The sequence below is a fragment of the Acanthaster planci genome, linkage group LG12 (genome assembly GCF_054643075.1).
Source record: "Acanthaster planci isolate LZ-2023a linkage group LG12, COTS_SCS, whole genome shotgun sequence".
Classification (NCBI taxonomy): Eukaryota; Metazoa; Echinodermata; class Asteroidea; order Valvatida; family Acanthasteridae; genus Acanthaster; species Acanthaster planci.
The window spans coordinates 12,595,041-12,621,455 of NC_141788.1; the positions used below are offsets into that span (position 1 = coordinate 12,595,041).

The following is a 26,415-nucleotide window of genomic DNA, read 5'->3' on the forward strand; positions in this document are numbered from 1 at the left end:
ACACTAAAAGCATGAATCTAAGAATATAAACTTGAAAAGTGGAGAGTTGAGTTATATGTATACAGTAAAATAAGGAAACCAATTCTTGAACTTTGCGTACTTGAGAAGTCAACTAAATGTGAACAAGAAATAAAGTGAATATAAATCGAAGTAAGGAAATTCTAATTCCTTCAAATCCATGGAAATAGAATAATTCTGTAAAAAAGAAAGTCATCAAAAGGGTGATCTTTCCTTAATATGCAATAGCTACAACAACACAGAATCTAGGTTTCCTAAGACTATCATCAATGAATCCACTCTTTCAATAACCAGAGTAACACTTGAGCTAACCTCCAAATTAATCAGAAAGTGTTCACAGAGGCTAAAAGACTAAGAAACTTTAAAGATAAGAACAATTACTAAACATAATACATTGTAAATGAATTCTTACTCCAGTGGAGTCGTCCAAGGAATCTTGAGGCAACTAAGTAACTGTACATGTGTGGAGAATAACGCAAAATGCTATGTGTGGTCTGAATAGTACCAGTGCTGGTGGTGGAATGACTCACTCAAGACAAAGGCTAAGTCTGAGGTTTACCTCAAGGGTAAAGCGAGGGTGCTGCGCAGGAGGGTATGTAAATGAGCTGTCACAAAAGGAATGTCCACAGTAGGTAAGTAACACTGCCATGTTTCATATTTGCCTTACAGATTGTTTAGAAAATTGTGGCTTATTTTATTTAATGTTGTTGGAATTCCAAATTTTAATGCTATTTGAGTTCAAACTTAAACTTAATGTTTACATTCTTGCACGTCTTATGACTTCACCTAAACAGCTAATTTTGCAGTCTACTGAGCTCTACCTACCCAAAAGTCACGACATATGCAAATTTCCCATGCACTTGTAGCTATATCATTTGCTGAAAGACTTAATTAATCGAGGTGCCCCTTGACCTCCCACTATGCACTGCAATCACGCCGCCAAGTTATTCCTTTTCTCAGCGCTTTATCACAACGGATGTGTCTTTTCGACATCTTTGAGTTGAGTTCCGTTTTCACTACATGGCCCTGTGTCAACTTAAATCAACCTGTCGTCTTTAGGAGTAAATTTATATTACCTTGTGGGGTCTTAATCTTCTTAGTAAGAGTGTTACTTTTTTGTTTTGGGGTTATTTTCTCATCTCTTTTTCTTTCTATATTTGCATTCTGCAGGTGCTTACCGTCACTGTTATGAGGAGCAGTTAACCCTGCATGCAGTCCCCATATGCCTGCCTGCCAGAGATAACATCGCTTTTGGCCTCTGCAATATCAATCACATTTCTGGCAGCTTATGGGAGGCATGAAAAAGCTGTCCAACTGGTGAACTGCAATTTCAAATACATGTACTCTTGTACATACTCTTGTAGAGGCCATGGGCAGATGGTTAGGGTTCACTCTTTGTTAGAGCCGGAGCTTTGCACTGTTTATTGGAGCTGCAGGGTGCGACAGGAAACAGCCAGAGAGGTTCCAGCTAACTGTTGCATAACACTTCCGGTGAAGGCAGAGGACTGTGTGGCCATGGGTGCAGACCACTTATTCAAGTGAGAATTTCTGGCCAGCTCATTAGCATTAAAATTGTCCCCCCACAGTATCTTTGAAAACGGAGATTGTTTGGCCCCCAAAATAGTGAGATTGTGTAAATCGTTGCCAGGATCGACTGCCAGGATCGACTCCCTGGGTCTTTGAGCTTTCAGATGAGTGAGAATGGCTAAAAACTATGGTTGAAAAATGGTTGTAAGTGCCCGAAAAAGTTGAGGGTTGCCAAAATGGCTGCAATCAGACTTCGGAAAAATCACTTTTTGGGGGGTGATTTTGTTTTGTGGAAATAATTAAAAATGTAATTGGTTAACCCACAAAAAATTGAAAAGAAATTGAAAGATTAGGGACTAGACAATAATTTCATTTGTGTTTCTGAAATCTCAGGGGTGTTGGTATGCATGTTATTGGGCCCTGAACAGTGCTGATTTTACACTGTTTTCAATGGGGCTTCAATTAGTGGACTGTACCCCTATGAGTCATTGGGACTCCATGCTTTGAAAGAGTAACATTGACTCCACACCACAGCTTGACTCCACACCACAGCTCACACAGTTTTGACCTGATGTAACGATGCATGACGTCATCAGGAGGCAAGTCATGTGACATTTAAAGGCACACACACTTCAAAGCACTATAGCTCCTGAAGTATGTGTCCAATCAGGTTCAAACCTTGCAAATATCTTGAAAGAGGAGGGCTTTAGACGAACATTGCTTGCATGTGAGGATGATGTCATCAAGTGGCAAGTCACATGACATTAAATGTGCAGTTTTCAAAGCACAATATCTCCGAAGGGCATGTCGTTTTTGGTAACACCAGTATATGTAAGTGTATGAATACAAATATTTTACAGAAATTTTTCATTTTTCAATAGAACAACAAAAAGGATCTTCACCAAACTTGTACCAATAAAGGACCTTTATGCACAGATATTCCTAGAATGATGTGATGATGTCATCAAGTGATTTATTATTGATTTTTCACTATTTAATTCAGCCCATTGACTTTGTACACGTTTTAGTTACACGAAGGAAAGCCCTGGAAGCAAAGATAATACTCAAATAATTACGTCATGATGATGTCATCAAGTGATTTATTATTAGATTATTAATATTTAAATATTACATTAATGTTTTTAAAATCCATTCTGCTTGCGACACATGCCAAGTTAAAATTTGGTCTTCATTTTATCTCGAGTGATCACGTGACCCTTCCTTCCGGTCGAAGCCGGATGTGGATTTATTGATTAAAAGTGGTAATAGGTATCAAGTTGTTTTCAATGGTGTTAGTCTGTTGAGGTATAGTATTCTTTAAATCAGCTACTGATGACGTCACATAATTGGCCTGCGCCCTCAAAGGACAGGTTGAAAATTTGGAAAAATGAATTTTGAATAGATGTCTGTGGCAAAGTTTTTCTGAATCGCCTGAAAATTTATGTAGACAGTGATCTTAACACGGTTAATGCATGTGTAAAATTTGGGGCCAATGACTTCATCAGATTGGAAGTTATGATAAAAAGATAAAAACTTCTTTTATTCTTCAGAATTTGGAAAAAAATCAACTGTAATAGACTTAAGCGTGAATTGTTCATTAGATGATAGCTAAAACATTGAAGTCAACTGCATGAACTGCATAAGTTGTGTACTTCTTTACACAGATGAAGCGCCGACGACAAAAACCTCTTACAATATTTGCAAACTCAAAAATTCCTTTTGCATACTATGCATTGACTGCTGTGTGCCTGGACACGCAATATCTGTCTGTAATGTATACTCAGGACCTGGCAAAATGCCGAGCACGTGGTGCGTGGGACAAATGTTTAAAATTCTCCTATCTGTGCCTTTTCCAAAACAATAATGTGGGAAGTGATTTAGATGATTATTGACCTCATGTAATGATGACGTCATCGTGAAAAGTCATGTGACATTAAAGGTGTACTCTTCAACACACTCTATCTCGTGAAGTACTTCTTAGAAGGGGAGCCCTTAAGGCAGATTTCATCAGGTGATAAGCCATTTAAAACTCTACAGCCATTTGCAAAAGTTTAAGACCACCTTGAATTTTATTGGTATTTCTGTCACTGGGCCTGTATTACATTGTCTCGCTGAATGATTACTTAACATGATTTTACAGTGGTGTGTAACATCAGTGTAGAGCTATATACCTATTTGAATGAAATGTTTTGCAAAAGGCAGGTCTTGTATGACATTTTGTCTGCAAGGCTGCATGGGTAAAAAAAAGCCAGTCAAAATGTAACCTGGAAATTTGCCCCGCTAACTTAATACCTAAGACTTTGGGAAAGTAACAAGATCTGAAGACACCTGGTTCAGGAAGACTGGGTCGCCATTTATTTGGAAGGTCAGGACAAAGTTTTAAAAAATGAAAAAAATGGAAATGTGATAACAACCCAACACAGTGCCACAAGTGGATTACTCGAGTGACCAATCAGGCACAAACCCCAGCTGCAACTGGTGACAAGAGCAGAAAAGTGCGAATGTGGGAAGGCTGAAGAGAGCTGTGAGTGGTAATGCTCACTCTTCAGTAGCACGCACCAGTCTGAACAATTAACTGCAGGAAGCTCGATGAGCAATGCTATTAAACTATAAGGTGATACGGGGTACCAGACAAGTTGCTGACTAAACTAAGGAAGCTTGTAAAAGAAAATGTGTCATGTAAAAAACATTCAAATCTCCCTTCCACACTCGCCACCACTTTTAATCCTTGTTGTCCTCAACAAGGGAAACTTAAATACATGAAATGCACCATCTAACCTAAGTTATTACAGTACAATACTTATTTCCACTCCCTGAAGCGCTGAGGTGGTCTTCGCCTTCGTGGAGGGCGCCGTCTGGAAAGAACCTCCTCAAATGACAAGTCATTGTTCTCGGTGTCTGTACTGGAACCAGGCTCTTCCAGCTGTGGTGTTACAGAACGTCTTCTTCTAAGGAGTCTGGGTAGATGTGGGTGCCTTCTGCTGTCATCAGAGTGACCACTTCCTTCTGACTCACTCTGACCTGGCAGTTCAGTTCTTGAGCTGTCACGGGACTGACCATTCTCTGTACTGGCATCTGCAAAGGCTGGTTCTGCTGGCCTCAGCTGAGATTTAGCTTGTGACTCTCCAGAGTCTGAAGTTCCCGGTGCCGATACTACGTCGAATGGGCAGAGCACGAGCATGTTGCGGTGAAGAGTCCTGGTGTTGGGAGAGCCTATCCGCCGGACCACATAGACTGGGATGCCCTGCTGTTTCCTCACAACAATGTAGGGGTCTGTTTCCCACCTGTCCTTCAGTTTGGCTTTCCCGCGCTGCGACTTGTTAGCAACAAGGACCTTGTCACCAGCCTGGAGGGTGCAGTCACTTGCCCGCTGATCATACGTGGCCTTCTGCTTGACCCTGGCCCTTTCAGCTGTTGTCTGGACTTCCCGGTAAACGTCATGCATGTGCTGTCTGAGGCGCTGGACATAGTGGGGGTAATCGTGGTCGGGCCTTTGCTCTTCCTCGTTGTTTTGTGTTGATGGGATGAGGATGTCTGCGGGTAACTTGGGCCTCCGCATGAACATCAGATAAAATGGGGGATACCCAGTAGACTCATGTTGGGTGCAGTTGTATACATGGGTCAGGACGCCCACATGCATAGCCCAGTTGACCTTCTGCTCCGGATTGAGTGTCCCCAACATTGACATCAACGTTCGGTTCCAACGTTCCGTCATTCCATTCCCCTGGGGGTGATATGGTGTGGTTCGGGTCTTCTTCACCCCAAGCAGCTTACACAACTCCTTTATCACATCCGACTCAAAGGACTTGCCCTGGTCAGAGAGCAGCCTCTCTGGAATCCCATAATTGACCACAAATTTCTCCCACAACACCTTGGCCACAGTCGTCGCTTTTTCATCTTTGGTGGGGTATGCCTGGGCGTATCTGGAGTATAATGATCGGTTATGACCAGAACGTGTTCATAGCCACCCTTTGACCTTTCTAGGCTTAAGAAGTCAATGCAGACTAGCTCCAGCGGGCGTGTAGTGCGGATACTTTCCAGCGTTGCCTGTCTTCGGGTGTCTGGAGTCTTCCTGAGTGTGCACCGTCTGCACTTCTTCATGTAAGCACGGATGTCAGAATAGAGGCCAGGCCAGAAATACCTCTCCCTGGCTTGGTGCAGTGTCTTGTCGAGACCAAGATGCCCCATTGAGTCATGAAGGCGTTGCAGCACCTGTGATCGAAGGTCTACTGGTATGACAAGGAGGTACTGCCGGCCAGCTGCATCACCACCCGGACGATGAACAAGGAGATTGCGTCGTACCTCCAATCGGTCCCAACTCCTCAACAGCCGACGGACAGCCCTGGTCTCTTGTCCCAGTTGCCTTTTGCATGGCCTTCCTTCTTGTATGCCCTTCAGGTATATAACCCTGGAGATGGCTTCATCTCTCAGCTGTGCTGAGAGGAGGTCAACACCCTGACCAAAGCTTGTACCTGGGATGAGTTGTTGTAGGCAGTTGAAACTGATTCATCACCCGAAATACTGGGACCTTCTCTTGGCGACGTTACTTTTTGAGCCTGCAACTGTGCTGATACCTTCTCTCCCCCATTCTGTTCTTCGCTCGCCAACTTATCCTCTGATCTGTCCATCCCCACTACATTGGTACCAAAGATGCAAGATACTTCATCCCTGACAATTCATGACAGTGCATCTGCATTGCCATTGGCATGACCAGGCTGGTAGATTATGTCCACCTTAAACTGAGACAAATCGCTAACCCATCGCTGACCATGAGCATCTAGCCTGGCTGTCTTGAGAATGTAAGTGAGTGGGTTGTTGTCGGTGACTGCAGTGACATCTTGACCATAGAGGTAATCGCGGAACTTCACCGTTATTGCCCAATGAAGAGCTCGGAACTCCAGCTTATGAGCAGGATACTTGGCCTCTGACGGTGTAAGGGTGCGACTGGCGTATGCTATCGGCCGCTCTCGTCCATCTTGCACCTGTGTGAGAACTGCCCCACACCCATCGGCCGAGGCATCCGTCTGGACAGTGAATGGGAGGGAATAGTCAGCATAGGCAAGGACCGGGGTTGAAGTCATTTTCTGCTTCAGTAGTTTGAAAGCTTTCTGACACTCCTGACTCCAGGTGAATGGTGGATCCTTCGTTCCATGCCTGCCTCCTATCAGGGCAAAAAGTGGTCCCGCAATTCGAGCATAATTGTGAATGAAACGCCAATAGTAGCCAGTGAACCCCAAGAAACTACGGACATCCTTCTTGGTCTTCGGCTTGGGCCAATCCACGACGGCAGACGTCTTTTCAGGGTCGGTGGCAATACCATCTGCAGACACAACATGGCCAAGATAACAAACTTGTGACTGGAAAAAATGGCATTTGGATGGTTTAAGCTTCAAACCATGCTCACACAGCCTCTCAAAAACCTTTGCAAGCCTCTCCTAGTGTTCATCTACAGTGCTGCTGAATATGATTATGTCATCAAGGTATAGAAGGAGGGAGTCGAAATTCATGTCCCCAAGGGCAGCGGTCATCAGCCTTTGAAATGTTGCCGGGGCGTTCATCAGCCCAAAGGGCATTCGGGTAAACTTATACAGGCCCATGGGGGATGTGAAGGCCGTCTTGGGTCGATCCTTTTCAGCCACCTTGACTTGGAGGTACCCGGATGTCGGATCCAGGCTTGTGAAGTATTTGGCTTTACCAAGGGCGTCTAAGGCATCTTCGACACGAGGCAGTGGAAATGCATCCCGCACCATCTTGGCGTTCAGCTGGCGATAATCGACACAGAGCCTGATTTTACCGTCCTTCTTTCGTACCATTACGATGGGGGATGCATAAGGGCTCTGACTCGGCTGTATCACTCCCGATGCCTTCAGCTTGTCTATATGCTGTCGGACTTCAAATCTCCCTTCCACATAAGCAATCAGAAATAAGGAAGGGTACTCAGAATATTAGACTGTTAACATGTCAAATCATGGAAATATAGTAAAAAATGTTCAACCAAGGTTAGACATTGAAAACAAGCGTAAGTTGCCATGATTGATTGGTTTAAGTTTAGTTTTCCTTCAGGTTAATGCATTTTCTATGGGTGGTCCTAAACTTTTGCAAATAAGTGTATATCTCCTGAATCATATGTCCAATTGGGTGCAAACCTGGCAGATATCTTGAAAGGGAAGTGATTTAGACGAATATTGACCTCATCTGATGATGTCACCAGGTGACGTCATATGAGCTTAAAAATTCACATGCATATGTACAAAATGTAAATGCACTCTTTAAAGCATGTTGTTTCTTGAAGTACATGCCTGATTAGGTTGAAATCTTGGATCCAAATGGTCATGATTAAAGAATTATGCCCTCAGGTTTGTGCAGTAGATTTGTTGTTCCAACAAAAGGAATGCGGAAAAGCCCTCTGTTCTGTTGGCAAACAGACAGACAACCTCAAGTTTCTTCTTCATCTTCTTTTGCAAATCCCAAATCCCTTTATTTTGTACACATTTCTTACACCACCGACTTTAGTCCCTTAGCAACTTCGGGTTTTCATCAAACTTACAGCAATGAAGGACCCTTGTGTGAAGATGTGTTTAGAACAATGTCATGATGACGTCATCAAGTTATTTATTACTGATTTTCAAATATTTATTTCAGCCCATCGACTTTGTACACATTTTCATGACACTATTTTGGTCATTTGGAGAACTTCAATTGTAACCCGTTACAGCCAACAAAGACCCTGATACAGAAATAAGTCCAAATTTATGATGTCATGATGATGCCATCATGTGATTTTTTTTTTTTATATTTAATTTTCCCCCATAGGTTTTGTACACGTTTTATAACAGCCAGACATTGGGACTCTGGTCACTCTAATTGATTTCATATAGGTGTACACTCATAGTCCACCATGTGAGGGTTCCACAACAAAATCATCATAATGACATCATCAGGGGTCACGTGACGTGAGATTACAGCTGCAGTATTTCTCCATAGGTTTTGTACACGTTTTTTACCACACACTATTAATTTTGATGAGTGAGTACTCCTGAACTTGGGCTGAAGATTACGAGAAGAAAAGAGAAATCGTATGTTTTACGCTCTGTTATTTGAAATATGCCTAAGAGTCAGAATATCAAGTAGTATTTATTTTTCAGTTTAAATGCAAATCAGGTACCTTGAATTTAAATGTGCAGTTTTCTGCACTGGGATTTTTAACCCATTGACTTTGCATGTTTTCAAGCCATCATTTGGTAACTTGGTGATCTTCAATTGTCATCAAAGTTACAGCCAACAAAAACCCTGATACCAAAAACATGCCAATTTGATGACGTCGTGATGACGTCACCTTCTGATTTTTTAATTGATTAATATTTTATATTCCCTACAGGTTTTGAATATGTTTTTTTGTTTCACAGCCAGTCTTCGGCAATTTTCTCGATCTATGTATTAGGTGTGTACTCTTTTAAGTCCCATGACTTAAAGGTGCAAACTTCAAAGCCTTATATCTCCTGAAGAACATGTCCGATTTGGTTGAAACCTTGCGGGTATTAATTAAGGGAAGCACCATAGACAAAAATTGAGCTTATATGATAATGACATCATCAGACCAGTCACGTGACATTAAAGGTGCACTCTTCAAAGCACTTTATCTCATGAAGTACTTGTCCAACTGAATTCAAACCTTGCATATATCTTGAAAGGGCTTTACACGAAGATTGACCTGATGTGATGATGACTTCACCATGTGACATATCAGGTGACATTAAAGGTGCACTCTTTAAAGCACTAAAGATCGTGAAGTACATGTCCAACTGAATTCAAACCTTGCAGATATCTTGAAAGGGGAGTGCCTTCAATGAGCGTTCACCTGATGTCTTGATGACATTATCATGTGACAAGTCGTGACATTAAAGCTGCACTCTTCAAAGTACTGTATCTCGTCAAGTTCATGTCTGACTGAATTCAAACCCTGCAGATATCTTGAAAGGGGAAGCCATTACATGAACACTGACTTCAGTGATGATGATGTCATCATGTGACAAGTCAGGTGACCTTAAGGTGCACTCTTTAAAGCACTGTATCTCGTGAAGCACGTGTCTGATTGGGTTCAAACCTTGCAGACATATTGAACGGGGAGGGCTTTAGACAAACATTGACCTCAAGTGAAGATGACATCATCACTAAAGAAATAACGTGACATTAAAAGTACATGTACAATGTTTAGAACCCTATATCTTGTGATGTATATGTCCCATTGGGTTGAAATTGGGTAGCGAGAAATGCTCAGACAATGTCAAGTGATATTAAAGGTGCACACTTCCATATCCATATCCTCCATATCTTCTAATGTCCGACAGGGTTTCTGCATTTCGTCATGACATCACTTAAGAAAATACTGGTAATATTTTGTGTAAATATTTGTAGCTTTGACAGAGGTACATCTTTGAGCAAAAAGTGAGAAATGGGAATGTCAGTATCTCAAATGGACAATTTTTTTTCTAATATAAAAGAAAATACGAAAAAGTCAATTGCTCTGTCTGTAAGACAGACAAAATTGAGGAAAAGACATTACTTCTTTTTTTTTCTTCTGACCCAAATCCCATGTTTTGTATAAATGGTACACATGTATATGGAATATGGTGTCGTGTCATACATGACCCATTGGTTCAAACTTTGCAGATATCTTGAAAGGGGAGGGCTCCAGACGAACATTGACCTCTTGTGATGACATCATGTGACAGGTCACGTGACATTAAATTTGCACTCTTCAAAGCACTGTATTTCTTGAAGTTCTTGTCCAATTGGTTTGAAACTGAGTACAGCTGGAAAGGGAGGGGGTTTTAGACCAGAAATGACCTGATCTGGTGTTGATGTCATCAGGTGACGAGTCACATGACATAAAAGGTGCACTCTTTGAGGGACTCTATCTCCTTAACTGCATGTCCAATTGGGTCCAAACATTGCTGAGATCTTGAAAAGGAAGTGATTAAGAGGGATATTGACCTGATGTGATGATGACGCCATCAGGTAGTACATGTACATGTAGGTCACCTGATATCAAAGATGTAATGTACAAAGCACTATATCTCCATAATTGTATGTCGTATTGTGTTCAAACTTTGCTTACATCTTGAAAGGAAAGTGACTTACGCAAATATTGACCCCATAGAAATATGACATCATCCAGTGAGAAATCACGTGACATTAAATGTACATTCTTTAGACCCCTATATCTTGTGATGTATAGTGTACATGTCTGATTGGGTAGAAATTTGGTAGGTAGCGAGAAACGGAAGAGTTAAGACAAATGAAAGTGATGTTAAAGGTGCAGACTTTACTGTCCCAAAGTCTTTGCGCACTTTGTCATTATGACGTCACCAAAGAAAATACTAGAATTATTGGTTGTCAATATTTGTAGCTCTGGGGTTGATCTTTGAGCAAAAAGTGAGAAATGGAAATGTGCTAGAATCTCAAATGAACACATGCTTTTAGCTTCATAAAAAAACTCTTTGCTCTGTCCTTAAGACAGACAAAACCTCTAGTTTCTTCCTCTGATGACCCAAATAACCTTCTGTTTTGTACACGTCCTTAACAGGCTGCCGGGAGACCCATTTTCGAGCACATAGGCTTGATACGCAGAGCCGGGTTCCCAAAATGGTGCACTCTTCAAAGCACTACATCTCGTGAAGTACATGTCCAATTGGGATTGAACCTTGCACATATCTTGAAAGGGAGGGCGCTGATGAAAACGGACCTGATGTGATGATGACATCACGAAGGGGTAAGTCATGTGACATTAAAGGTGCACTCTTCAAAGCACTCTTCCAGCAAAATCTATGGTAGGTATCTCTTGTGCAGTCAAAATCTAAAATGGAAGTTAGCGTGTGCAGTGGGTGCTGCACAATATGAGCTGGCGTAGAGTGAAATTACTACTGTACATGTACGAAATGAGGAATCACCAGAGTGATGATGCAGGTTTGAGTCCATAAAATGAGTCAAAATTTTATCATCCGTCGAGAACCACTCACATGATGGGCTCTTGACCAATAGGATTGGGTATTTGTAAATTTCAGGTTCCGGTATGTATGAATGGCATATAAATGAACACTTCCATTGGGATTACAGTTCGTCTCACCACCACTGAATAAGGCCAAGTTTGTGAAGGGTTTGAGGTTTTGTTTTGCAGTCAATAGAAGTTGCTCATCACTACTCACAACTGCAGGTAAAATATGATAAATTACCCAAAGAATCTGAGTGCCACTGTTCATAATTGTGATTTTAAGGATTAACTCAAGGTTTTTTCCATTCTGTAACCCAAGAAATTTTGAACAATGCTAATCAATGCCTGTGCCAATTATAATGTACTCTTAAAACATTACTGTTCAGAATTCCTACACGACTGCCTACATGAATGTATTTTACCTGATCAAAGATACATCTGAATACAACATATAAAAGAGAAACGAAAGAAAGCTACAACTTTAACTCTACCATGTTTACTACAAACTCTTAAAACAGTTCAACATTGTAATGTGATTAAACGGCCTGTTAACAGAGCAAACACTGCTTTTAAAAAATGCAACATGCAAACCTAGGAAATCACACATTTTAGTTTCATATTCTCATTTCTTAAATATTACATAAGGCGCATAATCTGCAACATACATAAAGCCAAAGAGGAGCTAGTTGAATTAAAAACAAAATTTAAGAAATGATTTTAGGCAATACTGTATTAAATGTTACATGGGCTGAAATTTGAAGTACATGTGTACATGCAAACTGAACTGTAGATACTACATGTACTACTACACATGTACATGTAAATGGGTTGTTCTACATGGGTCCAGTGGGGCAACACCCACAATAGTAAATTTTGAATTGTTTAGTAAACTGTGCACTTAAGTTTATTATTGTGAGATGATTAAAGATAGTCATTACTTTTAGGAAAAAAGCTATAAGCTTATCTTTTTCTTTTTTGGACAAACAGCATTTAGCTGTAAACCTGTCATTTTGAGAAAAAAGTGGGGCAAAAATAACTAGATTTTAACTGTGCTTGGTTCTCATATGTATGGTGTACCATGTTTAAAGAATAATTTGTTCTCCATTTATAAATGAGTTACAGCAAATTTTGTAGTAACACCTCTTCAAACCGGCAGCAGTATAGTGTCACACAGCAACTTTTCATGAACCAGTTTATGGCATGAAAAACCAGAAAAAAATTCAGTTCAAACCATCATACTTTTAACCAAATACCTTATATTTGGAGACATCATATTCTGCAGTAATCAAAAAGGGAGAGTCTATTAAGAATCAAGCCATTTTACTTCATTAATGGTTGTGTATGGTGGTGCATGCCATTGTGTCTCTTCGATTGGTAACAGTGAAAGCTAGTCCATCAAAACATTGTTCCTCAAATGTTTCACCCCTGCTACAGTATACACTACTCTGTTATATGTGTAACCTTTATGTGGTATAAAGCATAAATCAGCTCACTACAAGAGGCAGATAATAGTTCTCATTTTCTGGCCTGTGTCCCCACCTGGACCCCTTTATTTATACCATGACCTATATCTACATGAACATAAAATATATGGACATGTTTGTGCACACTGCATCCAAGCATCAAATAATGCCCAATGCCTATCCCCTTTCTAGAACAGATCAAATTTGTATTTTCCTCTTGGGTTTGAATAAATCTTGAAGTCACAAGGTATTACACATACCAGTAATCGTTGAATTATTGAGCTTTAATTAAATGTCACCAAAAAAGTTGAATTGCAGAGTCGGTGGTTGTGCTTACTACATACTGCACAATTATTGCTTCTCTCCATGTTGCAACTAATTTAATTTCCACCAAAAACATTGTTTTATGCAGTGTAGCAAGGTTTATAGCAACCGTGTCACAAGGACCACAGTGTCATACACAGTATTTACACAGTAAGCGAACCTTTCCATCTTAAAAGCATGACAAAAAGTGAGTAAAATGCACCCAGAACTGGAGTGGAACAAGAACAGTGCTTATGTTCAAGCAAACTTGAAATCCTCAATTCTGATTAGCTGCACCACTTCAACAAACAGTATGTGACATACTCTACTGCATGGTCCATCACACCTCTCGTATGAAGGTAAGTATTGTTCTATACCCATGCATTATGCTATTTTATGCTTACTCCAAATTTACAGCTGTAGAATTTAAAAAAATTCAAAAGTGACATGTTTGCATCCCATGCTGATTGTCGCATGTTTAAATGAGGATATACATATGTACTCCCACCATGTGCATCAAGTTTATTGATATGTCTGTGTCCCACAAACGCATTAGTGCAATACAGACACATCAGTGTAGTGCATCTGTGTCCCACCTACATGTACATGTACCTTGTAGTATGTGGGACAAATATGCACACCATTTAATAATTGTTGACCGCTGCGACATGGGATATGACATTTTGAAAACCTGAGGGATAGATAACACCCAAGGCGAAACATACCTCGCACAGTAACTAAGACTGGAAAAAGTGGTGACCCTTGGGCCTTTGGATAAGGAATCCAAACCTGTGTATTAACTTTAGGACAAAACCATCGTAAGGTCCAATCACATATAGAGAGCCATTTCAGTTCTTTAGAGAAATTTTTTATGCCCACCTGAATCAAACTTGCCCCTAAGGAGTGGGTCACCTTGAACCTTGCCCTTGCCAACATCCAGTGAGTTGGCTGAAACTCCTGGAGGCATCACCTAACTTCTGCTGCCTCAAATGAAAGAAGTCAATTTATTCAGCCTTGGCCACAGAGCCATTTTTAAATTATGAGAGAACAAACTCTCCATTCCCGGAGTGGAAAAAGTTTGGCACCATCCTGATCAAAGATATTTTTGAAATTCACATTAAAATTTGCAGAACGTAATGATGTACGACTTTTGAGAAGAGATGTATAGTACAGCCCAAAAGTTTCTCCTGACACTTGCGAGCAATGAGTGTGTACGAGCGAGGGAATTTCTTAACAAGTACGAGGGTCCTCGCAAAATAATGAGTGACAAATCTACTCCTCACGAGCGAGTTACGAGGCAAGGGATTGCCCTTGCGGGTAGTACACGTGTACTCGTCTCGAACTTCACTCACTTATTGCTTGCAAACTCGCGAGTGTTTACTGAGGGCCCTCGCGAGTTCAATGAGGCCCCTTGCGAGTTTTCAGAGAAACTTTTGAGCTGTACTGTAGCTGCAAAATGCAAGAACAAAATTTTTAGAAAACTCATAAGTGCATTTTTCTATCATTAAAAAGCATAAGCAAAATTTATATGTTGCACCTACTTTGTATGCACACATGTTGAAGTTCTTTACAGAGGTGAAAAAAAATGTTCATATAGAGGTTTTCAGTCACATGATTTTTGACAGTCAGCATTCAATTTACATAATGTGCACGGAAACGTGTGCACCTTTGAAGTCTTTCAACATTCTGGCGTACATGAAACTGCTAATAGAAATACAGAGATTCAAAAATACATGCACCTCCACAAACATGGTATGCTTCCTCAACGCCTTTAACTGTCAGGTTACATCAAGTGAAAAACCTCTATACAAGTACTGATTGGTTTTGATGATGCGACGCATCCAAGCTGCACAAAATATTGCGTTTTCCTATAGGTTTGTGTGTTCAGCAAGGAAGCACCCTGCAGGCCTCACTTTGCACATCAAATAAGCATCTAATCTACCTACATGTTTATAAGTTATTACTCTCTACATTATCACCATATAGTGCTTACAAAAGTGACGCAAAGAACATTTCTTCAAAAATTGGCTATTCAAAAGATAAAAAGCAGATTTTTAATACCGAAAAACTGTTGTCAGAAGGTATAAGTACATGCATACCACTACACAAGTAACATCTAAATACTAAATCCAGGCATAAAGTGGAAGTATCACTTAGTCAGATTCCATGTCCATATCCATATCTTGGACATTGGTATCAACATCCAATGCTGTTCCTGTACGACTCCCCTCACCCATCACTACCTGAATCTTCATGCCTCCTGAATCCTCCTCACCTCCACTTGATGATGTTGTTCCCTTTGCCTTGTCACTGTCATATCCTTTTTCTTCTTCATCATAATCTCGTTTAACTTTGGTATCTTTTTTATCTCGGTCCTTATGCTCCCCACCACGATCTTTGTCTCGACTACGATCATGTCCTCTTTCCCGACTTCTGTCTCTTTTGCGCTCTCTTTCCCGATCCCGATCTTTGTCTTTCTTGTGTTTTCTACTGCTGCGACTGTCACGTTCCCTACTTCTTTCACGCTCTCTACTCTTCTTATCTTTCTTGTGCCTGGTGGTTGAAGCAAAACTCTACTGAGTGATTTTTAATCTTAAGTGACAAAGACAAGGAAGATGTGAATAAATTGTGTTGACTTAAAACACACAATAAAACATGAACTTAAATCGGGAAAAGAAAAAGGCAGATTTAGATCTAATTGAAAGTGTTCATAACATGTACAGAATTTGTAACAAGCCAATTAACCCAACCTGCGTGGTGCCATTCAAAATTTGCAGAATCTTGTTGGGTTTTGTATAATTAAGTTTAAATGTACATGTACATGTAAATCACTGACCTAAAAACCTTGAAAATGTTCAAAAACTTTGATATTTTGCCCATGTTATTTATACAGCTAAACACTTCAAAAAAACTTTCGTCAAAATTCAGTCTTTTTTTCAAATTCTGCAGAATCGAAATCTTTCTCTTTTTTATATTAAATGCTGCATTTTTTTGGGCTTGAAAGAGTTTGGGAGGGGAGGCATAATCCATTTAATAACTGCCCTCCCCAAAAGTAAAATGCAGTATTTTAAATGTAATTTTTAATCTCGCTGGAAGCCAATACATGTATTGGTCTATTGACGGAGTGATTAGACAAAATGTGTAAGCACAAGCTTTCTGAACATGTTGAAGTTTGTGAATTTGACAAACAGGCAAGCCATAAAGAAGTCCGTTGCAATAATCTAAACGACTAGAAATAAATGCAGTATACTAAGTAGACAACTCCTTTCTGATACGTCTAATATTGTGTAAAAACACAAAGCACTACTGTAGAGTTTAGTGACCTGCCTATGCATAGACAAGTGATTATCAAACCATAAGCCTAAATTGCAAGCTAAAGTGACTGATGAGATTGTACAATCGCGAACTTGCATACGGTCAAAAGTGACCGTAGGCAGCTGTTTAGGCGTACCAATGATCAGAAATTCAATCTTGTTATTATTTAACCACAAACCATTGAGATATTCAATTGTGTAAGCCATAAACACAATTCTCCATGGCCACTACAGCTGATCCTTGATTCACATCTGGGCAAAATGAGATGTATAGCCGAGTATCATCAGCATAACAATGAACCTGAGGAAGGTGGGTTTTAACAATCTCGAACAATGGACTGGTGTACAGAATAAATAACAAGGGGCCAAGGCATTGGAAAAGATTCCTGTTCCCGTCACTTGTTGAGATCTACCAGATAAATATGAGCAGTACCATGAATTCCACATCTGGATTGCATGGTGTTAAGCAGAATGTTTAGTCTAATGTATCAAAGGCAGCACACAGATTGAGCAGAACTAACAGTCAAACATGCTGTCTATCCATAGCCATTAGCACATCATTTCTGACCCTCAGCACAGCTGCCTCAGAGCTGTGATGTTCACGATATGCAGACTAAGCAATGGGATACAAAATCTGCTGATCCAAGTGGGCATGAAGTTGATTAGCAACAGCCTTTTCTGCTAATTTCAAAATAAATTCAAATTGCTGACAGACTTATCATTCTCAATCACTGGATCAAGATGAGGCTTTTCAAAAACGGAAATACTATGGCAGATTTCCACAATTTAGGGAAGTAACCTGTGGATAAGGAGGTATTTATCATATAAGTAAAAACCAGCAATACAACATCCAACATTTCAACAAACAACTTCATAGGAATGAGACAAGGTCACAACATTTTGAACCAGAACCTAGAATCAACTTACAATTATTCAGTAAGTGTAGTAACAGGAAAAGGTGGAGAAGTAGCAAGATCAGAACTACACGAGCACACCTCACTTCTTAATCTTGACTGAATATTGGTAATTTTATGGGCAAAAGAACCCTCCCATATCATTAGCGAGAACCAAGTTATCTGAATGAGGAGGCAAAACAACAGGCTTGTTGAGATTAAGAAGAGATCTGCTTGCCCTAAAAATTGTTGATCAAGACTGTTCTCATTAATATAACTAGTATAAACTCCCGACAAGCATAGTTCATCAAGACGATGTCTCCTACGTGATGATACTTGAATGAAGACCAATCCTGCTGAATAGGCAATGAAATGCACCCCAAAATCCCACTCAAAAAATGGTCTTCGTGGCACCCGCCTCAGAACTACACAAAAACTAGCTAACGTACAGTTTGAAGCAAGGGGAATCCAGTGGTAAATGTTGTCGTTCTGTCAGAATGGCACAAAAGGCTGAATTCTGACTCCAAAATCTGCCGTTTTCTGAGTGCATAGTTGCACATTTTATTGTGCAACGTAGAGCATTTTTCCAGTGTAAGTATGATCAAATTCTGGTTACCAAACTTGATGATCTGACTATTTCCCTTTGATTGTATTACTGGTTGTCAGGGGTCTTCTCATCTTGGAACCAGACAACAGCTAATATAAAAAGGCCTGCATGAATTTGTGATATATCGGCCTAGCAAGATCAATCTCCGAAGTAAAAATGTGGCTCTTTTTAAGGCCTACATGCCAAGCACCTGGACATTATTTTCAAGAAAAAATAATGAAAAAAATACCATGTTGCCGCAACAGTTTCAGAGCCAACCTGTGACCAGAAACCTGAGACATTCTTTATTGTGATTGTGCCTACCGGCCGCCCTTTAGCCAGCCATGCAGCACATTTTGTCAGTTACAGTGTACATGTACATATAGAATTTTTTGCCCTTGAGAAAGTCCCTGCTGGGATCGAAACATCAGGCCCTCCTGGTCATTTTGTTTGTATTTTAGGCTAACGCTTTTGGCAAACACTGTGTAGCAATTTGTAAATTATATTTTCTTCCAAAGTTGAACTTGATAAAACTTCATTAAGGGCAAAAATATATCCGTAACATAGACAGAATGTTTCAAGAAATCACAACCTTGCCAATTTATTTATTCACATGGTTACAAATGTAGCATATAAAATTCTCAGAATTGTTGATGGTTATTTAGATAATCTATCTTGATCACAACTACGGCATGTGTGCCAACTAATCCCTTGTACAGGGCAAGGATGATCTAAAAGCTTTAACCACTTGCTGTCGAGTGGTTTAAAAAATGTAGTGCACATACATGAAAACAGGACATTTTCCAGATTTTCAGTTTTCAAAATTTTTCAAAAATTTGTCATTTCAAAAATGGACGTTTACACCTACACGAATGACTGTCTGGTGGCTACTCTAATCTGACGGACAAAATTTATTGATGCCCGAGTATTTCAGCCTTCAGCCTTGTAAAAAGAGCCCAGATTGTGCGGTGTTACATATCTTTCTTTCCCCTTCAAAGCAAGCTTGGTCATGTTACTAGTCAAGTGTCTGAAATTTTATTTGTTACTGAGCTCATAGCCTATTGGATTAAAAAACTTTCAATGAGTCTACCCTACTTTATCAAACGTTAACTTATGAGACTATGTGATTTTATATTTATGTAGTTTTAACATGCTTACACAAGGTTACAAGTTTGAGGTAATTTCCTAGTGCCATGCTATTCTTTTGTAAGTTTATCGAAAAAGAATGCAGATGGGCACATGACAACAAACGACAACACAAGAAAACATTTAAAATACACTAAAAGCTTTTGTCTCTTATTAACCTTTAACTTTATTTTGCTTTTAATCCCTAATGAAGCCTATATTCATGATAGTTATTGGTCAGTTATTTTCTGTAACTTTGCTTAACAGATGAGCCTTGCTTTAAGTAACAATAGCAGTGATGATGATAGCCAGACTGATGTACCAGAAGGTGACCCCACACTACTTGCTGAAGACGCAGCCTTAGACAAAGCAGCAGGGATGTCTGACCACATCAAAATGCCCGCAAAACCAATTCATTGCAGGTGTAAGCTGGATAATGGGAATCCCTGCATTCAGCAATTCACTGAAGAGGAGACTGATAGTATCAGGTAATGTTGACTACAATTCTTAACTATAATTTGGTGTATAAAATTGTGGGGTCAACAATAGAAAAAAAAGGGGAAAAAAAACATTCAAGAAGAAAAATGAAGTTTACTTTTGTGCTTAGTACAGTAGCTATGGTAGGCCTTGCTGAGCATGATTTGTTCCTTCAATTGTGTTGGGTCAATGACAGGAATGTAGCAAGCCTGCTGAAGTCCAGTCCGTGATGGTCAATTTTTACAGGCGAGGGTGGTACTACATGTACGTCACAGCTCTGGGTCACATACAAAGTGCAAGTGAACAAATTGTATTCACCCATTTGTATTGAATAGAGTATATTAGTGAGTCAAGGTCTGGGTGTGTTTAACTTCCTAGATGTCCGTTCTATGATGTCATGCTTTGTTTACAAGTTCGCTTTCATATAGCAGGGACCAGCGATTGATGGGGAATGATAAAATCCAAGCGCCATAGAAAAGCGCACAGGTCTATTTAGAATGCCTCGTTGCATTATGAATAACTATGAAAAGTATTTATTATTAGCCGACCTGTCAAAATAATTAGTATCGTTTTATATTTCAGTTTGAATGTACTCGAGATGAAAAGCTACAAGAAAGACCTATTTTTGTTAGGCATCATATGTGCAATCACCAACAACTTAGAAATCAAAACGGGTTAACCGAGAACGCCAGTTGTCCAGGATTCATTACTTCAGCTACAAGCACAGAAGGATCTGCCGGGACACCTTCCTGCATCTGATGACCATATCACGGGACAAACTCACCAATCTGAAAAGATGGTACCTGACTCATGGAATCTGCCCATGTAAGAAGAAATCAGACATTTTAAATTTATCTAATTTGCATGATTGAAAACCGAAAATGTACACATGTAGGCACATTATGGGAGTTTACACACACCTACAAATCTTGCAAAGTCTGTTGAAATTAATTTGTGCAGCAGTCGCCGTCAAATGTCTTTGAGCATCACCGACATTCAGAGGGTTTCCAGGTTCATCCTAAATTTCACTGAACAGCACAGCATCATTCTTTCAGGAAGAATTCCTGGCTTCAAAAGAGATGACATCAAAGTGTTGCCTATCTCAGAAACGAAGGCATCTGTGTGGCATTGCTACAGGAAAGCCTCCACACCCAACGACCGAATAGTTGGCATTTCCACTTTTAGTAAGTTGTGGCGTGAGCTTTTGCCCTACAATGTGATCTGCAAGCCTATGTCAGATTTGTGTTGGACCTGCCAACGGAACAACCACCTCATTTTCGGCAAATCAATGTTGCAGAAAAGCGGAAGACAGAGGTTCTCTGTACTCACGAGGCACACGACAATCAATTTTTACCATTGATTAATAGCGTGATTGGCTGAATGCTTAGCATAGTGTTCTACAGGAAAATCCCTTAGTTATATACAACAGCTATTTCATTTACAAATTATATTCTTGCTTTTATTTCTAATGAAGTTATTTTAGGGCTGACTGTATAAAACAACATTAGTAACAAAAACTGCTGTTTAAAAAATGCTATTTGATATTGGTATTTGTATACCTACACAGACTTTTTATAAGACATAAGTTTAGTGAGTTTCTGAGTGAATAAGAGAGGATTTGTTTATTTCAACTACATCATTCACAGAGTTCAATTCTTGAAAGATAGTCAAGTTTGTTTGAATGACCTTATTTCCAAAAGATGCTTTTTTTTTAAACAAGAAGGCTTTTATCAAAGAGACTAATTTGGTGGTTCAGTTGGCTTCAAAATGCGAGGCTGCATGGAAGTTCGAGTGACCAATCAGGACTGGCGTCACTGACAGTGAACATATCTTGATTAAAGAATGTTTCTGTTCATGTTTACTTCAACCATGATTAGCGTAATACGGGAGATGGGGTTCAAGTATTTTCGTAACAAAGTAATCCAAACAATTCATTTAACTTTGGTGAAAATCAATTTAAAAAATTTCATTTTTTCAATATATCCTTGTTTTTATGTATTTTTTCTTCCATAGTGTTTCCTTCAGTTACATTTTCTACTTGCTAGCTCTTGCACTAATTTCAAAAACCTGTTAGAATGTCCAAATGTCCAGTGTACATTCTGAGTACTCTATATCTAACAAAATCAACATTGTTATATGATCAATATTCATTATAATATGATCATTAATACATGTATTATAAAGGCGCAGGATTCATGACTACCTCTTTAACTTGACCTTGTATGGATGAGTAGCTCTGTAAAATTCCTGAACTAGCACCAGCCAGATGTTTATAACCTTCGCAAATGGTTTGCAAAGTATTTCTGAGGTCAGGTCTAATGGTTGCAGCTCCACTAGTTATTGTGGGAGATAAAATGGCACACTAGAGTTGATCTTTAGAATGGTACTACGAAAATATGCATGCTGTAGGTAGATGCTATTTGGGTAACATGAATGCTGTAGACAACAGGATTTTTAACATATTTTGATGACAGCAACCACAGTGCATGTACTTACTTGCTTCTTCTTGGGGAGCCCGACCTTGACCGTGATGGTGATTTAGATGCAGATTTTGAACGTGATCGGGATGGAGACTTGGTGCGGCGCCTTGAACGGGATGGAGCAGCTGGACTTCTGTCAAGTTTAAGGAAAAACTACCACTTGAAATTCCCTCTGCTAACAATTAACCCTAACAGTCCTCAATCCTTCACCTGTTGGAGGACTGAGGACTATTGGGGTTAAATGTGATACTTGTTCATCACAATTGTCACAATTGTCTACATGTGACTAGGTTCTGAAAAGTAAAGACGCAGAAATAAAAATATCGAGAATGCGTCTTTGCACAGGAGGGCTAATGACAACAATGTGAACAATATAAATTTTGATGAGGTTAGCAGGCAGGCAAGTGCATCTATTGTACGCTGGTTAACTGGGCTTGTCAAATGAATTTTAAGTACATTTTAAAAGCACTCACCTGCTTCGGCTGCGTGAAGACCTTGATGCACGATAGCTCCGAGGTGGAGTTCTAGAGCGATGACGGCGGTCTCTGTATCATCAGCACAAAGGTGTACATGTGAAGTAAAATTTGCAAGTAAGAAAAAGTCTAAGAAAATGCTAAAAGCCTACACTAGAGATGTATCTACCCATGTGCATGAAAGTTGATGCTCCAACATATTATTTTAAGTTCTGGTATCAAGACAATTTTAATGCCAAAAATGTTTCTGATAAAGGGCAATATAATTAAGTAATAAATGGCACCTTGATCTTGACCGCCTATCTCTGCTGCGTGATCGTTCTCTACTCTTTCTACGTCGTGGAGTGCGAGATCGTGATCTTCGACGAGGGGGGGACCTTCTAGGAGATCTTCGGGGTGATCTTCTTCTCTGGGGTGTGCGAGAGCGTCTCCGAGGGGTACGAGAACGAGAACGACGGCCACGAGAACGGGATCGCCTGGAACGCCTTGGTGAGCGTGAGCGTCGACGGCGGGAACGTGACCGAGACCGCGAGTGATGACGGCTGCGAGAACGTGATTTGCTGCGTTTCTTTTTATCATCTTTTTCTATTTCCTTCTCCAAATCCTCTGTTGAAACAAAGAGATTTGCACATGTAGTGATTGCTTTGCTGGGTCATTCCATGGCCATTCAACACACTTTTGGACCTAACCATCACGGAATGAAAAAAACTTCAATGTACTGATTGGATTCCTTGAGAAACCCCCAGAACCCAAACCTATGTTATTTGGTCAGATAGTTTTAAGACATCAGTCAACAAATTTTGAAATTAACTTGATCTGCTTTGTTTAAACAGCTATATATCTCCCGAAGTAAAGCACCCACAGAGATGAAATTTACATCATTTTGAAGCTCTTAAAATTACCCTCATTTCTAAAATTAAATGAAACTTATCTAAATAGACAAGTTATGCAAGTTTATGACCTGTGGCCTTGATATGTAAAATGTGTATTTTCCAAAATGAATAAACTTTTATTGTTGGCTTAAAATATAACCAACATTTCAAGGAAATTTTAGAATGGGCACTCTTACAGTTTCCAGGTTATGTTTATTTGAACCTTCGCGAAAACTAAAAATGTACATGTATAATTGCACATGCATTGTAACATGTAATGTACATGTATATTGTATAATACCATGTATGCATACAATGACATATACATACATAGATAAAAACTTGTTACCCTGGTTGTGCAAAGTATTACTCAAAGCCTGACACATGAGGTAATTCCTCTTACCCCTCAATTACCAAAGCTGACAATGGGCCACAGCATTCAACCCTAAAGAGCCAAGTTATTTTGGACTATGCCCCCCCCCACACTCAGCTGTCCCATGCCCATGTAAACTCTTCTTAAGAACTTTGCGTGCATGTAGAAATACATGTACTCATCAGTACAGTAGTGAAGTTTCAATTCAATCTGACAAAAAGCTTTTCTTGTTATGGCCATCTGAAGTTCAAAGCCTCACTCATGTCAGCCCAAATACATTGAGAACATCAGTGGAAAAGCATACGTTTTTGACTGACCTGTCATGGAAAAACGGTACATTTGATTTTCACAAAATTGGTGTAAAAATAACCAAATGGAGTAACTTAAAACTGTGTGAGGCTCAGTGCAGAAAAAAAGGCACAGCTATGATTTGAGAAAAACGTCAAGGGGGGTAGGAGGATTCCAACTCCTCCTGCCTCTTTCAGGGTTTAGCTAATCACAGCCATAAACACTGCATTTGATAAAACAATGATATGCAGTAGTGGCCAGTGTCCAAGAGCCTTCTTGAGGAGGTGAGAGGGATTACCTCAGAGTCCTTGTCAAATATTTTCCATCTATTTTACGCTTAAGATTTTTTAAAACCGTTTTTTTGTATTTCACTCATTTTTGCTTTGTTCTCGTTTTCGCTACTGACCCCAAACTGACGTGGTTTATCACGCTTGGCTCTATTAAGTTTTGTCTCCTTTATTCGACAGTGAAGTAGGAAGACACTCCTCGCACACGATGGTTGTCATAATTTGCTATCTCTTATTTTTTTCTTTTTTGCACCTACATTCAAAGTTTTAGTTTCCAAGTGAAACCGTGTTCTTCAGGGAAGTAAATACATGTAGTTGACTGGTATGGCTATCCAAACAAAGCAAGTCAAGCTTATTAAGTCAAACGTTTGTTAACTCAAATCTCACAAACTAATTGACTGATTGACAATTTTCGGTTGGGCAGTCTCAAGGAATCCCATCAGCACACCAAATTTTGTTTAAATATGAGACAGTTGGGTCCAAAAGCACGTTGAATTTACACGGAATGACCCTCCTGCAATAACAATTTTGCAGTAAGTATTATATTTCCAAATAGGTCACTTGGAAGACATTTTATGGTAAATTTTTCAACATTAGGGAGACATCAGTCATTAGGGAGACATTTCAATGTCTCCCTAATGCTCCAACTACCAAAAGGAGGAACATTTTAATTGTCCACATTTTGAGAGATGATAGATTAGGGTCCGAAAGGAAAACATGCAAAGTTTGCTTAAGATCGGATTAGGGAATATTGAATTATGGGACGGTAAAGTTTGAAAACTTTTGTGCATGTGTAACTATGGGAATGTCTCCCAAGTGACCCCTTTTCGGTAATTATTAATACCTTTCTATGAACTGTTTCAAACCAAGCAACTTCAAAGTCAATGCCATGTACATGGGCCACTTGAACCACCTGCTATTTATGAAGGTTAGGATGTCTTATTGGAATCAGTATGAGAGACTACTGAAAGGCTTGGTGACAGCACAGAGAAAGCTGCTTTACTGTTGCTTTTGTCATTTTCAACATGTGCACAATTGCTTATTACACCAATGATGGAAAAGGAAGCTTATGTTTGCTGTAACTAAGACTTTCAAGTCTCCAATAGAGAGAAATAGTTGTTTTCACATCAGGTTTTCTTCTCTCACTGAACAGATTCTCATACAATGGCAGGACATAAAAATTAATTTCTACCTTTAAGAAGCACTTTGGAAGAAAAATTTTGTTCAAGGCAATTACAATACATGTATATCACATGTTGCCATAATAATAAACAAGTAGCACACTTGTTTTGTAAAGTACCGGAGCAGGTTGTCTGATACCAATCATGTTATGTTTAGCAACTCAATTCACCAAATGTACAAGGAAATTTAAGAGGAATTGACCTGCATTAGCGTTTTGCATTTTGCTTTCACTTCCTTTCCAATCCATAAAACAAATTTTATTACAGGTACAAGCTGCCCTAACACACACTGCCACACACAGCACTTCATTCTCTACTGTCTCCCTAACACTTTCCCCTGGACTAAACACACAAGTGAATTGGAGAATGACTACTGAGGTCATGAAAGTCTCTGTTCTGCCTTTTATGGTAAAGCAGAATCCCTACATATTAACACACAAGTTCCAACTTCATATATAGGGGGTAAATTCCATACCTGGTTCAATGGCTTTCTGAATGAGTGCTTGGGCATCTCGTACCTGCTTCATCGTTTCTGCCAGCTCTCTCTGAGTTACCTCTGCTGTCTTAGCAGGTGGCTTGACAATAGCATTATTGGAATGATTTATCCTGCAGTCAATAAACATAACGATATAAATAGAAAAACTTGCGCAGTACAAACAGAAATACCAAGGAACAGTTAGAGCTAAACAGGGATTTTCCATTTCGCAAAATCCAGAATTCCACTTTAAAAATTCAAATCCTGTTTCATACCTTAGTAAGCACAA

General features: G+C 39.6%; 1 protein-coding gene and 1 long non-coding RNA gene across 2 annotated transcripts in view; one reads left to right on the plus strand and one right to left on the minus strand.

The window, feature by feature from the left end:
• The first annotated feature begins 155 nt into the window (after positions 1-155).
• Positions 156-11,649, plus strand: LOC147797164 (uncharacterized). Its single transcript, XR_015427430.1, has 3 exons — positions 156-650; positions 1,189-1,556; positions 11,132-11,649. It is a non-coding gene; the product is annotated as an uncharacterized LOC147797164 (long non-coding RNA).
• A 367-nt stretch (positions 11,650-12,016) lies between these two features.
• The window catches only part of LOC110988056 (uncharacterized), a 74,268-nt gene continuing 59,869 nt past the window's right edge, over positions 12,017-26,415 (minus strand). The window contains exons 6-10 of the mRNA XM_022251276.2: positions 26,127-26,257; positions 22,935-23,256; positions 22,651-22,722; positions 22,194-22,310; positions 12,017-15,855 (exon numbers count right to left, since the gene is read on the minus strand). Of these exons, the coding sequence (XP_022106968.1) occupies positions 15,456-15,855; positions 22,194-22,310; positions 22,651-22,722; positions 22,935-23,256; positions 26,127-26,257 (1,042 nt within the window). The 3' untranslated portion in view covers positions 12,017-15,455. The remainder of the gene's footprint in view (positions 15,856-22,193; positions 22,311-22,650; positions 22,723-22,934; positions 23,257-26,126; positions 26,258-26,415) is intronic.